Source organism: Acipenser ruthenus, chromosome 18 (assembly GCF_902713425.1).
Source record: "Acipenser ruthenus chromosome 18, fAciRut3.2 maternal haplotype, whole genome shotgun sequence".
In the NCBI taxonomy this organism is placed as follows: Eukaryota; Metazoa; Chordata; class Actinopteri; order Acipenseriformes; family Acipenseridae; genus Acipenser; species Acipenser ruthenus.
The window spans coordinates 22,131,108-22,144,916 of NC_081206.1; the positions used below are offsets into that span (position 1 = coordinate 22,131,108).

General features: G+C 36.9%; 1 protein-coding gene across 1 annotated transcript; it reads right to left on the bottom strand.

The window, feature by feature from the left end:
- Positions 1 to 1,046: 1,046 nt before the first annotated feature.
- Positions 1,047 to 11,920, bottom strand: chga (chromogranin A). The gene is made up of 8 exons (XM_034028330.3): positions 11,630 to 11,920; positions 11,032 to 11,081; positions 8,149 to 8,242; positions 7,208 to 7,276; positions 6,870 to 6,962; positions 3,585 to 3,971; positions 2,787 to 3,280; positions 1,047 to 1,541 (listed from the first exon to the last, which is right to left on the bottom strand). Exons 1-8 carry the CDS (start codon positions 11,673 to 11,675, stop codon positions 1,461 to 1,463), a joined length of 1,314 nt encoding a protein of 437 aa, XP_033884221.3. The 5' UTR covers positions 11,676 to 11,920; the 3' UTR covers positions 1,047 to 1,460.
- Between the last annotated feature and the right edge of the window lie 1,889 nt (positions 11,921 to 13,809).

The following is a 13,809-nucleotide window of genomic DNA, read 5'->3' on the forward strand; positions in this document are numbered from 1 at the left end:
GCAATTCTGGCTTTTGGAATATTTAGGACAGACATTCCTAAGCAATGTTTTCCTCATGTCATTTAGCACAGGATTTTTGTAATGTGATATATTTTGGTGCTCATGAACAGTGCTAGGGACTGAATCTGCTGAATGTCTAGCACAAGCAGGGACTGGTGAAGGCTCTTCTCTAGCACTATGAGCATGCCTCAGGAGAGGGAGTAGTTCAGTCTCTGTGCTCATCCAGTCCTCGTCCAGTTCTAGTTGTAATGATTTTTTTTTTTTTTTTTTTTTTTTGATGATTACACTCCATTGAGGGTCAGTTTGAGACCACAAAACAGTACAGTAATATATTGCTGTCTCTGGTCCTGCTTTCAGGTAGAGTAGTTTACATAGGTTATCCACTGTGTGTGTGTGTGTGTGTGTGTCTGTATTCTCCAATTTCTTCATACTCCAAGTTTGAATTTCTTTCAGCCTTCACAATGCCAAACATTCTTTTTATTAATAACCCCTCTTAGTGGCTGACTTAGCATGCATGTAGGGTTGGTCCAGCTAGAGTGGTAGATTGGTTTCATTTTGTTTTTTTTATCAGGCAGTGTTTGGAAGACTGGCACCCAATTGAAATGGTGAGATAGAGGGGAGCTGCAGCAGGGCTCTGATAAGATCACCTAAAGGCTCTGTTGTATTTCCTGTGCTTTGCAGCATGATTTAGATATTCCTTATTGTTCATACTCGTGTCATTTATTGTTTACTGTATTCTCCTATTTAAAGCCACGTTGTAATCTCTAATTTTTATATAAAAAAGATTACCTAATTGCCTTGTCTTTGTCATGCAGTTATTCCGTTGCTTGTGTTTGTCATTTAAGCAGCCGAGTCCTGACGATAAAAACAATATTGGACACAAGGATATCCGGGCTGGATCTAATAGTAACACTTTAGGGAGGGACGGTGATACTGGCTACAGGCAAATACAGTACTGGGAAGCATCGAGCTTTCTTTCAGAGCTTGATCTTGGTTCTTCAACACAGTTGTTTTATAGAAATGCATGAACAACCCTCAAAAGACAATTAGATATCACCAGCCACTTTATTTTTTTCTTAGATAAATGCCATACAGTATATATTACAGTAACATCAGTCACCTTTTAAAAATTATTACATTTATTGCATTTTTCTGTCTTTAAGAACATAAGTATAGAGTAAGTTTATAGGTACAATATTCTAGAAAGTATTTTGTAAAGTAATACACCAAGAATACATCACCTGATTTATTATTATTAGTAGTAGTAGTAGTAGTAGTAGTAGTCGTAGTAGTAGCAGTAGAATTAGTAGTAGTATCATTATAATCATTATTTGTATTATTCTACAGTGCCAAACGATTTCATAAGCGGGCAAATAGCAAAGCCCAGTAATAAGGGGGAGGAGATGGGGTGTCAGATAAATGGTAAATCAAAGTTATTTTGGATGAGATGTGCTTGGAGGTTACCCTCTCTGGATCTCATGAAGTTTCTGGGCCACATCCTCCAGCTCGGTCTCAATTGCAGCCAGGCTTTCAATCTCCTCCTGAAAATATATAAACAAGGATCTGCTACTGAAGTTTATGCTTCAGGTACTGTCCCATTCAGAATAAAGCTATGATGACGTGTGTGTAATATATATATATATATATATATATATATATATATATATATATATATATATATATATATATATATATATATCTCAGAAATATATCAAGTCAATTCCCTATTTTGCTGTTTGTCTTAAAGAGCAACTTGTTATGGGTGTGAAGAGTTTTCTTCACTATATTTTTCTTGTTTAGCTTCACTTTGTAACATTTTCTGTTAGTCAGCACATTGTGGTGAAGTTTGAAGTGCCCATGTGTCCTCAACAGAGCTCTAAGAATCATGTCAAACTGCAAAGCACAGCATATCTAATACACAGAGTGTTGTCATTAACCAGCAACACTCTGCACTAAGTGGACTAGTCTGAAAGCTAAATCCTGATTTACAGGGATTGGGAATCTCTACATATCTAGAACCATCCCAAACGCCATGGGTTGTACAGGACTGTTAGTGATTGCAGATTGTAATGACGCTGACCAGTACTACTGCTATTAACCCAGCAGGGTGTCTGAAAAGGCAACCACTACTTGGCTAATAAAACTCTTTATGTGTCTCCCTGTGGCTGTAAACAGAATTCAAGTGGGGCCGTTGTAGGCTCTGGTGAGAGTACTTTTAATTAAGACTTTGCCCTTGGGCGTAGCAAGACATTTCGGTAGAAACCAGAAAGGTCATACCCATAAAAAAAGGAATTAGCACAAAAATACACTTAATGAGGTGTAATCTCATGCTGCTACTGTAGAGGGTATTGTAGAAACCATTTGTCAACGAGGATAAGAGTTTTCGTTTGGTTTCCCTTAACAGCATTTGGTGGTCGAAGTATTGTAACTATGGAGATTGCTTTTTTTTTCTTTTTTTTACTATTTTAAAAGACAGAGAGCATTTCTTAATTCTTCTTAATGTACATTCCCCCCTTTTTGAGAGGGAAGTCAAATGTTTAACAATATACTATTTTGAAAGCCATGGTAGGTGCATTTTTAGTTCCCTTTTAATAAAGCACCATTTTAGTATACTACAGATTAGTTTGATTGATATACACACTTCTTCTTATAATTGAAAAGGAAAGGTCCCCATAGACTCTGCTGGTGATTTCAACACCTGAGGCTCTGCAATCAGCAATAGTGTTTATAAACAGGATAGTTTCAGCAGTTTTTTTATCAAGTCAGTACTGGTAAGTAATACCCACCTCAGGTTTCCTGTTAGCGCTGCCTTCTTCTTCCCTTTTCTCCTCCACGTCTGGATGGCGCATCATCTGGAGCTCTGCAGACTCGAGGGATCTGGAGCTGTCTTCTTCCACACTGGCCTCCTTTGAATGGTGCTTCTCAGCTGTGAGGTGTCTCTGCAGGGCTCCATCGAGGAGTGGGCTTTTGGGAAGGGGGGCCTGCAAGCTTTCAGTGGAGTTCTCTTCCTCCTCTTCTACCCTAGAGCGTTTCTTTGAGGACAGTTGCTCAGCCAACTCGTCCATTTTGTTCAACCATTTGGACTGTCCTTCAACCTCTGCCTTGCTGCTCTTCTCCTCTTGTTCGGCCACGTTGCCATGGAGACTCTCTTCCCCTGCTTTGCGACTTTCCACTTTGTCCTCTGCGGATTTCTTATTGTCTTCTTCTGAATCTTCTTTCTTGGAGATCTTCTCGTCTTTGTCTTCCTCAGAAATGTTCTTGGAAGAGTCACTCTCAGAACCTTTAGACAGAATCAAACAAAGCTTATTAGTGTTCCTTTTATCTTATCTGCACCCTGAGTTAAAAAGATCCACGGAGATATCGTTGTGAGGTCAACCAAGAAAACTTAAGCAATGTGTTCATTATCTAGCACTTGGCATGGACCAATATATATTAGAAGTGTAATGCATCTATTGGATTTTACCAGTGTAACCTGTGGTTCATCATCCAAAATCAATACATGAAGTGAATAACAATGCTATGATTATTCAATAAAGATAATTTAGAGAGAATCAAGTCTATCAATGCCATAGAGAATCCCTTACTGTCTTTATGTAATCTTTGCTCCTCTTTGGTCTCATTCTCTCTCTCTTCTTCCTCTTGGGAAGAGTGTTCCCTTTCTGGCTCCTCTTTGCCCGGTTTGGATTGCTCTTCCCTGGTGTCCTCAGGCTCTTCGTGTGTGCTGTGCTTCTCCTCAGAAACCGGGACCTCCTTGCTCAGAGAGTCTGTGATGTGGTTGTCAGGGGTATCCTCTCTCTTCTGCTCTTCTTCGCTCTCCTCAATCTCATTGTCCTGCAGAGACTCAGCACTGTCTTCAGTGAGGTCCTCGCCTAGCTGTGTGTCTTTCTTCTCTTCTTCCCGCGAGTCGTCTCTCTTCTCCTCCTCATCTGCAGATGACTTGGGCAGCCCCAGCACAGCCAGCATGGATTGATCTGCCGGGGAAATCAATAGAGGAAATGTAAGCTTTGGAAACAAAAGGGCTACTCTGATTAATGTGCTCTCTTGGTTGTAAATTCTGATACAGAGAAGAGTAAATACAATTTCAAGGACAATATATTACAAAATAACGACTGCTGTTGCTGACCATGTTTTTTTTCTGCGTTTTTTATTTTTTTATTTTTGTGAAGATATGTACTTAAAAAAATAAATAAATAATTGCCCCCCACCTGCAGCAAGGATAATGTAAGACTCTCTAAAATTCCAGGTTTTCATGTAAGCCTTAATTGTAACAGTCTTCAATTAAAACTTGTGCTGTACAGAAAGATCTAATATGTACTTCCCTGGGTTCTCGCTAGATGGCAGCATCAAGCATTATGGCTTCCTCATGCATGCTCATCACAAGTTTGAAATGGAGTTTCTGGTACTGACTAATGTAACATTGTTATTTTCTCAACCATGGACTGTATTCAAACAAGTATTATAAAATACATACAATAAAATTCAACAGTGCAAATCATTAAAGAAATGACGGCATACAGTCTAATTTTAAAATAGGATTGTTAGCATGCAGTGAAAGTCACGCTGTCGGTGTTAGAGATGGACAGGAACACAATAATCCCTCTCAATTTGAGAAGAACAAAAAACATTTCTATAATAATGCCTGCTGAATCTGTAAAAGCTAAACCTCTAAATGGTAGCTTTTGACATATCCCTTTTTCCATGATTATACTATGCATTTACCGCAGTTTGCCATGGTTTGTTGTGTTTTTAAATATGCTCTTGGCTTTACAATGCTTTCACTTTTCTTTATTACACTTTGCTATGCTTCTACTGTGTTAAACTTTCATAAGGGATACCTCATTACATTAAGAAGCAGAACTTAGATAACTGTTGTTCTTCTGACAATTTGGATATTAGAAAAACAAAACTTCTTGTCCTACTGAGGCACTCTGTGAAACTAGAAAAGAAAGCTATGATATGGATGCTTGGCACCAAAATCCTGATGCATTATTATCTTATTAACTACTGCTGTATATTGCTTTGTCATTATAATAGCACAATGTATTTATGTATTCTGTTGCAACATCACCAGTAATTTACTCATGCATGATGCACAATTCAACCCATGGTCTTGTTTTTGTACCAGTAGTTATTCATCTCAACAAAGATGCAGTATGAGCACTACAATAATGGTTTCCAAGGGGATGTTTGGTTTAATCAGGTATGTCACCAGAGTTTGATTTCTGAATTTGCCTAGTTTATCTTTAATCTGGGCTGCAGATTTAATCTTAGCCAGCAGAATAATTATTCAAAAACAGTAGAACTCTAACCACAACCTAGAGTTACTATACAGCAGTCCAATTCAAGACTAGCAGTATTAAAAAATGATTTTACTAGGAACTTCCCGATGTGTCTTTGTGATTCTCCCTCAGGGTTTATTGACACATGAAAATCAGACTTGTGAAAGTGTGACTTAGTCCTAAAGGTCCTCAACAACAGGCTCTAGTTCTGTATCCCCTGTTGCTATGCTACAGCACAGGGGTAGGCACCTTTGACTCTTCCATCCCATTGGCTCTTCAAGACCAGGTTAATTAAATAATGAAGGACCTGGTTGGAACAAAGTCCTGCAGTGTATTGGACTGGAAGACCCACCCCTGAGAACACAGTGAACATACAATATTTACTATGGTACTATTAAAACAATTCATTTTCATAAATATACTACTTTTACTTGCTTAAATGGTCTGTTTTATCATTGAAGTTTGGCTTTAAAAATAATGCTGTGTGATTATCATTACCTCAGGAACATGCCTAGATCACCGGTGACTGATGCTGTGTTGAGTAGATGTGGAGATGTTGGTCTGTGCTGGTCCTTACCACATCCTCCCAACACATTGTCCTTACTGTAGGTACCAAACCTCACTATGTATGTTTTCCTTCTAAAAAGCTTTAATAAATAGGGCTGTACTGTATCAATTTAATCTAAGTTGTTAACTTAAAAGTAATTTAAAAAAACAAAAAAACAATGCAAAAAGCTTATAATATTTGAAAGCTTACATTTCTGTATAAAATGATTTAATAAAGCACTTGTGCAAATTCATACTAGTGCATATAGCCTACAGTGTGTAGCTTATACTCTGATGCGCTTGTGGTGTGTTGAATGTATTCAAGCAAACAAATCCTCTTAACATACATACTCATAATAAATTAAACCAGACAATAGAGAGACTGGCTGCCCAAACATGAGCTGGTAAAACCAGGACCCCTCACACTAAACCAATGTAAAGCATGCCTCTATGAAGTGATGAACATGGTATGAATATTCAAGGTAAAAACACTCTGCATTCTGCCATATTACAAAGATGTTTCTGGAGTACCTTAATTATTCCATGGATGAGGATAATCGAAGGTATTGTCTCTGGCTATGCTCATGAAATAACCAACAGCTCTCTATAAATGTTCTGAGCGTATTCTATTTATGTAACAAGTTTAACTTCTTTGTATAACGTGCCTTATTTATCAATCAATCCATCCATCAATCTTTATTTTATATAGCGCCTTTCATAGTGGACCACCATCATAAAATGCTTTATAAGACAGTAAAAAACAATGTATAATACATTAAGTACAGTAAAAAAAAAAAAAAAAAAAAAAAATCCCTTCAATTTAATTAATGCCATGAATTTATGAACAAGGCCCAGGGCCATTCTTTTGATGTTAAACGGAATTGTATTATAGGTGCAATAGAAAATGTAGCTACGGTTGTTTATTCATTCTGCTAAAATCCACTTAGAAACATCTGAAACACAATACAAGCCTCAAGGCTGCTGAGGCGGTGTTCAGTGTTCTGAAGAGTGTAATACGATACACATGGTCACCCTGACACCTACCTGCTTCAGCATCCTTGTCGTTGTGAAGGACGCCTGAAATGTGATCAGCCAAGTTGCTGCTTTTCTTCTGTTTCTGGGCTCTTTCGCTAGTACCTGTAAATATATCAAGCCCATAGCAAATGAGAGAAAGATGCTTTCTGTACAACAAGCATGCAATTGGGTACAACAAAATACACATCTAAAGAGTGGCTATTTGATACAACTATGTAGCCATGCCACTCATTACAGCATGGTTTTGGCTCATGGTCCTATGTTATTGTGTGTCCTTAATCTGAAATACGTTTAAGTAAAAAGTGCTACAATATAGATATTTAAATAGTAAGAAAAGTCTACTTTACCTTCAGCAGCAAGCTCCTGGAGTTCTTTTAGAAGATTTTGGTGGCGAAGTATTGAAATTATTCTATCGTCTGAAACAAACAGAATTTTTTTTTTTTTAATATTCCTCAGTAAAGGTCTTCAGATCTTTCTAATGATTTGGGCTCAGGCTGCTGTGTGAAGCACATCTTGGATTTCAGTTGATTCAGCTGTTTTCCTTTTTCCCTTTCAGAGCTAATTGCCCTAGATTGTATTGTGGAACCTGTCCCTGTCTAATGCAGACTGACAATTAATCAGGGAATACAAATGAAGTTTCTTTAAATTTATGGCAAAAGTAAGCATTTTTTTCTGCTGACCCAGAAATAGGTGAACATACATTTTATATAAATGTGTAAGAGTATATTAGAGAAAAGGCAGTTTGCTCTTAATGTATTCAAGAAATGATAGCAAGCCCAACTGAAGGAATTGAAACCAGCTTTTCATCTCTGGAGGCCTTAAGTCTTAACTTGTTGTGGAGTAGCCAAAATCACAAAGTAATACTAAAGAAATTAGACAGGATTTTCTTCCAGGCTAGTGCTTATATCAGGGTTCTGTTCCAGGGAACAATTGCCAGTTTCCATGTGTTTGTTAGACTCCTAGGGCTGATTCCAGTGACATTGGTGTCTCCCACCTTTCATTAGGTTATTTTACTTGTGAAACTAGAAGATTCATTCCTTATATAGGACCGTGTTAAATGTGTGTTTGGTATACACATTTTGTTTGTATATCAGATGTCCTATAAATGTAAATTAGCTCCATAAAAGGGATAAGTGAATCCCTCTAAACAATCCCATAACTCAAGGGTAAATGAAAGATTCTGTGCAAACCAAGCTGTATTGGATTACTTCTGGTACAATAGGTTGCATGTTTCCAGTAGGATCAGGTTTCTCAGTTAAATAAACACACATCTTAAAATATACTTTACCTCCTCTGAGAGCATCCAGACACTCCTGACTGACTGGTAAAGGGCTGGGCTTGGACAGTGTGTCTGCAATAACCTCCACAATGCACTTCATCACCTGCATGATAAGAACACAAGGCTATATGAGAGCCTGCAGCAGCAGGGAGAAGACCAGGGGTTGGCAGACAAGTGCAAGACAGGGAACTGTCACTTCCACCATTATCATCATCAGGGATTCTTTTCTGCTTGGTCAGTGGGATACTTTTAATTAAAATTTAAATTAACATCTACATCTATAGCACACTGGAGACAGGATGTGAAATGTGATTGATTCCTATAACTGTTTGAGCCATTCTCAGTTTCTTTATAAACTCTGGTTTCAGGAGACATGCTGTATAAAAGATACTAGTGTGTCCCATTAAGGTCAGGGGATCACAGGGAACAGGACATAGAAAATAATCACACACCCTATATTTACAATATTAATTAAACCTATATTGAAACCATTGAACCATTTCAAATTTGAAACAAAAAAATGGAAACCCCACCCAAATAACTGTGTGCAGTAATAGTGGTATCTCATTCAAAGCAGAATGGAGATGGTGCCAATTTGCCTTTTATGGTTCATTGCCAAAAAAAGCATTAGTGTACTTTTTAAAATGCTGCATTTCTCATGCCTAATTCTGATTGAGATGGTGATGTCTCATTTAAATACTAGTCCTAAAAACACCAAGAAACAATACCAACATTTAATTCTATTGAGATGTATTGGAAATCAAGAAAAAAAATTAACAAAAGAAAAGGCGAGCCAGTGATAATGTTGTTAGAGCTAATGAGAAAAAATATATTTCAAAATCCTGGCTAGCATTCCTTTAAGAAATATAAAGACTCATTACTTAAGGAGCTTTTTGATACTCTGCTTCATCAAAACCCATACCAATATACAGGAGGTGGTACCTGCTGTCAGGCTATGAATTCTACAGTGTATTTCCTCTTGCCAAACACAAACTGAGAAGTAGGAGTTGAAATGTTTTATCTGACTTATCAGTATCTTGACTTTTCAGAACCTGATATTTCCATGTCCAATCCAGCTCAGGTCAAACAGTAAGTGAGTTTGGGGGTCTCAGCCTATCCCCTGTGGACACTGTTACATTGTGACTCAAAAGGGACAATTTCTCGTTGTTTTCAAGGCTGAAAGAACTTCCAATTGCTGTGTCTCCTCTTAATTACTTATGTGATTTTACAATTCTTACATGATTCCAGCAACCAGGAAATTAATGTTCAGAAAAACATGGGCCTACCCTCAATTGCAGCTGTTGATGTAAGAATGTTCTGTTCATTTAAAATGCTACTTTCAAGAAATGTGGTCTTTCATAACCAAGAACTTGATACAAATGGTTTAATGAAAAACACTTGGCTATACTAAATTGAATTGTGTGTCAACCTACAATTCAATTTGCATAGAGTTTGTAACAGCTAGTGTATCACATATGCTTTCTCTGTTAGATTAATGGGATCTCAAGAAGCAGTGAATGAAGCCGTGTTATAACAGAATGGTGGGTCAGGGGTATATAAAAGATAATGAAAGCTATAAAACTGATTTGCTGTGTATGTTTCAATTTTCTTAAGCTATTCTTCAGGCAAAAGGTTAACAGGCTTTCTTATGCTAATTTATGTGCATTGGGACTGGCAAAGTGGAACGTATAAATATTATCTCCCTCCATTGCCTTACCACACCTCCTAACATTGAGTTCCTTACTCTTTAAAATAGTACCCTCTTAGTCAAGAGATCTATCTGTAAACCTCAAGGACAAGAGAGTGTGGAGGCTTATCTTACAGCACACATGGTATGGATATATGCAATGCCCACAGAAGTGCTAAATAAGATGTGTAACCATCTAGAAAATAAGAAAATAAAACGTGTAACCACCTAAAAATAAGTGAATGCATAAATCACACCATCATGTAGACCATCTGAAAAAAGCCAATGAGATACTGTACAGATGCCATTAAGCCAGAAACTGAGCCACCAGCACTCATAATAAATGTGATTACTGCAGCAATATTGATGCACTGTGATATTAAGCACAATCACCTACTGATAGATGCTATTTTCTCAAAGACGGAATTGAATTTAACATCTGCTTCCTTTCGCCAATAACAGATGACCTTAAGTAACAACCAGAGCAACATCACAATTAAATGAAGACCACAGTTTTAAAAGGAAGTTTAGCAGCACTTTATAGAAAGTTAGTTTACTATTTATTGTATCATGTACTGTTTCACCTTTTCAGCTTTTCCAAACAGCCGTGGAACACGTGTTAAAATTACGTTTTGGCATGATACATGTTCTTTAGTTTCAGTTTGATCTGAGTAAAATAAGAAACATTGCCAAATAGTCACTATACTGCAGTGATTAAAATAAACATAAATGGTCATTTGAGAACAATAAATAAATAGATTAATATTTGTAGCTTATATCTTCAAAATAAACCCTTTTTAAAAGTATTTTAATTTCATTCGATTCTATATTCAACCCTGTACAGCGACCAATGCTTATTCTCTTCGTGTTTATTTCCCTTGGCACATCACCGGAATGTAAAGAACCCTACTGTATTGTACCTATAAAAAAAACATTTTGCCGGTCTCTTTGTGCGGTTTTACTTAGCAATACACGAATTACCTCGTATGTTTTTTTTCTGTGTTAAAGTAACATGGCGATAACATAGAACCTCGTTAAACTGGATAATGATTGGTGAACCATGTAGATGACAATTATGTCCCTAAATGTTTTAATCTGATCAGTCCACTACACTCGATTAATGTGTTTTTTCACGTTGTTAATTTTCAATCGAAAATACACTATAACTGATGCAATAGCAATATTTAAAAAATGACAAAGCTTACCTTGGCATTCTCTTTATTCATATGATCGGAGGATACTGGTAGCGAAAGTGCTGTAAGTGAAAAAATATATGCATGCATCAAATTATACTCATCAACTTATCACGTATTTCCTGGACATTTATACGTACACTGTATATTGACTTCAGAGGCTTTGCTTTGTCAAGAACCCCAATCAACACTTCAAGTAGAAACCCCTTAAAAATAACTAGAATTTCTTTTCAGTGATGACCTTGAATAGGACTTTGCTGATTTAGTGAGAATTGTATTGCGAGTAATTTGATTCGTGTAAGGATTTGATTTGCATTACTGCATTAAAGGTATGTTCAGAAGACTGTGTATTCTCTTAATAAGAATCAGTATAACCTAACGTTACCCGTGCATTGCCTCTGTATACACATTAAATACAGTCATTGATTTGATCTCCCATCAATATTTTCGCATTAGGATGAGCGCTGCTGTCCTTGGTGCTGAAAGGACGGTTGGCAAGCACTCCTCTATGCACGGCGATTGAAATCGTGAATCATTTTCTTCTGTTTAAATCACATACATTCTTTAATCCCACATGCAAACAACAAATAAAACAAATGTATTGACTTACCGTGGTAGACAAAGAAGGTCAAGATCAAACAGCCTCTTGTTAACATTTTTTAACGGAATATGCTTTACAAAGTCTGGTGCGAGTCTGGTTCTATGTCGCTTATAATGTTTAAAAATGTTCAGTAAATCTGGAGAGATAATATGATGTTTTTGTTGTTGCTGTTATTGCAAGGAGATCGCGGTTTCTTTTAACCAGATATGCAGCAGTACGTTTCCCTGTGCCTCTTTTGAAGGTCTCGCTGAGCTTCAATGCAGCAACACCTGCTTTATATGGCAGCTGAGAGGAGGATGTGACATCAGGCATTGGCTGGAGCAAACATTGCAATAAAATGAAACGGTATTAGTGTCGATAACTATTTTGTGTTTAAAGGTGGCTCGTGGTGGACATACAGGTACCTGATAGGGTGGCGTACGTTAACCCTAGTCTTTTGTATGACGTTGCGGGCAATTCCATGTTTTCCCCTTTATAACAGTACATAATGTGCTTAGATTTTTTTCCCATGACAATTGTCGCCCGCTTTTTATTATACAGCTGTTTTTTCAACTACATATTGCTATTATAAAAGTCCATCATCTAAAAAATAGTTGCCACTTAGGCATAGCATTAATGTCTGGATAACATGCCAGGCATGTGGCCAAAGAGATGGTGCTGTATCTTTAATTGTTACGTTTTGGGTCATTGTCCTGAGCAGTGTATGTGGCTTTTTAATTTGCAAGCTGGAAGTCAAAAGATGTAACTTCGGAATACGTGCTTTTGGATTGCCAGTTATCATAACAAGAGGGGGTCGCTGTGTTAAGGCTAGCTGTCTTTTGGACAATAACTAGATTGCATACACTGTATTTGTTTTATATTGGATTGTACGGAATTGAAAGTGCTGTGACAAAATCAAAGTCATGTATCTGAGGATTCTGTCCAGTGTGTTTTTATTTTATAAGAATGCAGACTTAGACAAAACGAATGTAATGTAATAACAATACATTATTACACTGACTTATTAATAAATCATTAAACACATGAACACTACTACTACTACTACTACTACTACTACTACTACTAATAATAATAATAATAATAATAATAATAATAATAATAATAATAATAATAAATACTGATTAGACAGGCTAGTATAATTTTGCATGGTCGTATTCAAAGTAATTTCAAAGGAAACTCGGACATTCAGCATGTTCTGTCGGTACAGTAATTAGAATGTTATAAAAAGCATGTGAGAGTACAGTATATTATGTTTACAGTAGAGGCGGTTTTGTATAATATTATAGCATGAACACACCCTTATAAAATGTTACCACAGCATTGTAAAGCCTAGTGAAGCATGGTAAAGCATACACTAGGCAAAAATGGTAAAGAATAGAGAAAGCATATTAAAAAAAAAAAAAACATGGCCAATCATAGTAAACGACTGTAAAGACATAGTCTAACCATGAGAGAAGCCTGTGAAAACTGCAAAACTGTTGTGCAGATTCATAGTTGTAAACTTTTCTAAGGGCAGTAGTACAGTATATGATTAAACCATAACAGCAGAGAACATCAGTGTGCGAGGAAATAGGTATTTGGAGTGGATACAATCCAAGATATCCCAGTGCATACACTAGGTAGGGAGATGGTTGTGACCAAGATCCATCCTCTAGAAATAGCAATTGCTGTACATGAAACCTGTTTTGGTTTTGCATGTATTAAGCATCTGGATTTAAATGAAATAATGGTCTGTTGTATGCCGATTATGATCTCAGTTTAATGAATCAGTCATTGGGATCAGTTGGTCAAACTATACTTTGATGAGCAGAGTTTGATATCCCAATGAAAGCAAATGGCAGAGAGATGCCTCTTTCATAGACTTATTTACTCTGTAACCTGCTACTGGTATAAACAGGACACTGATCATAGGTTTGAAGTGGATGGATGATCTTGAAGTCCCATGTTCTTTAAAAATCCAATCACTTCAATTTTAATTATACAAACTGCTCATTTAGAACTAACCACTGTGGTCATCCAATGAAGAAAACTAAAGGAAGCAATCGTGTTAGCTGCATGTTCTTTCACTGTACCCACCACCTGCCTTCTTAACATTTACATTTTAATTCACAAATCAGCTACTCTTACCTGCCCAGACCTTTTCTAATTAATATGTGTCTAGCTTTTCTCTGTGTCTACACCATTTTAAT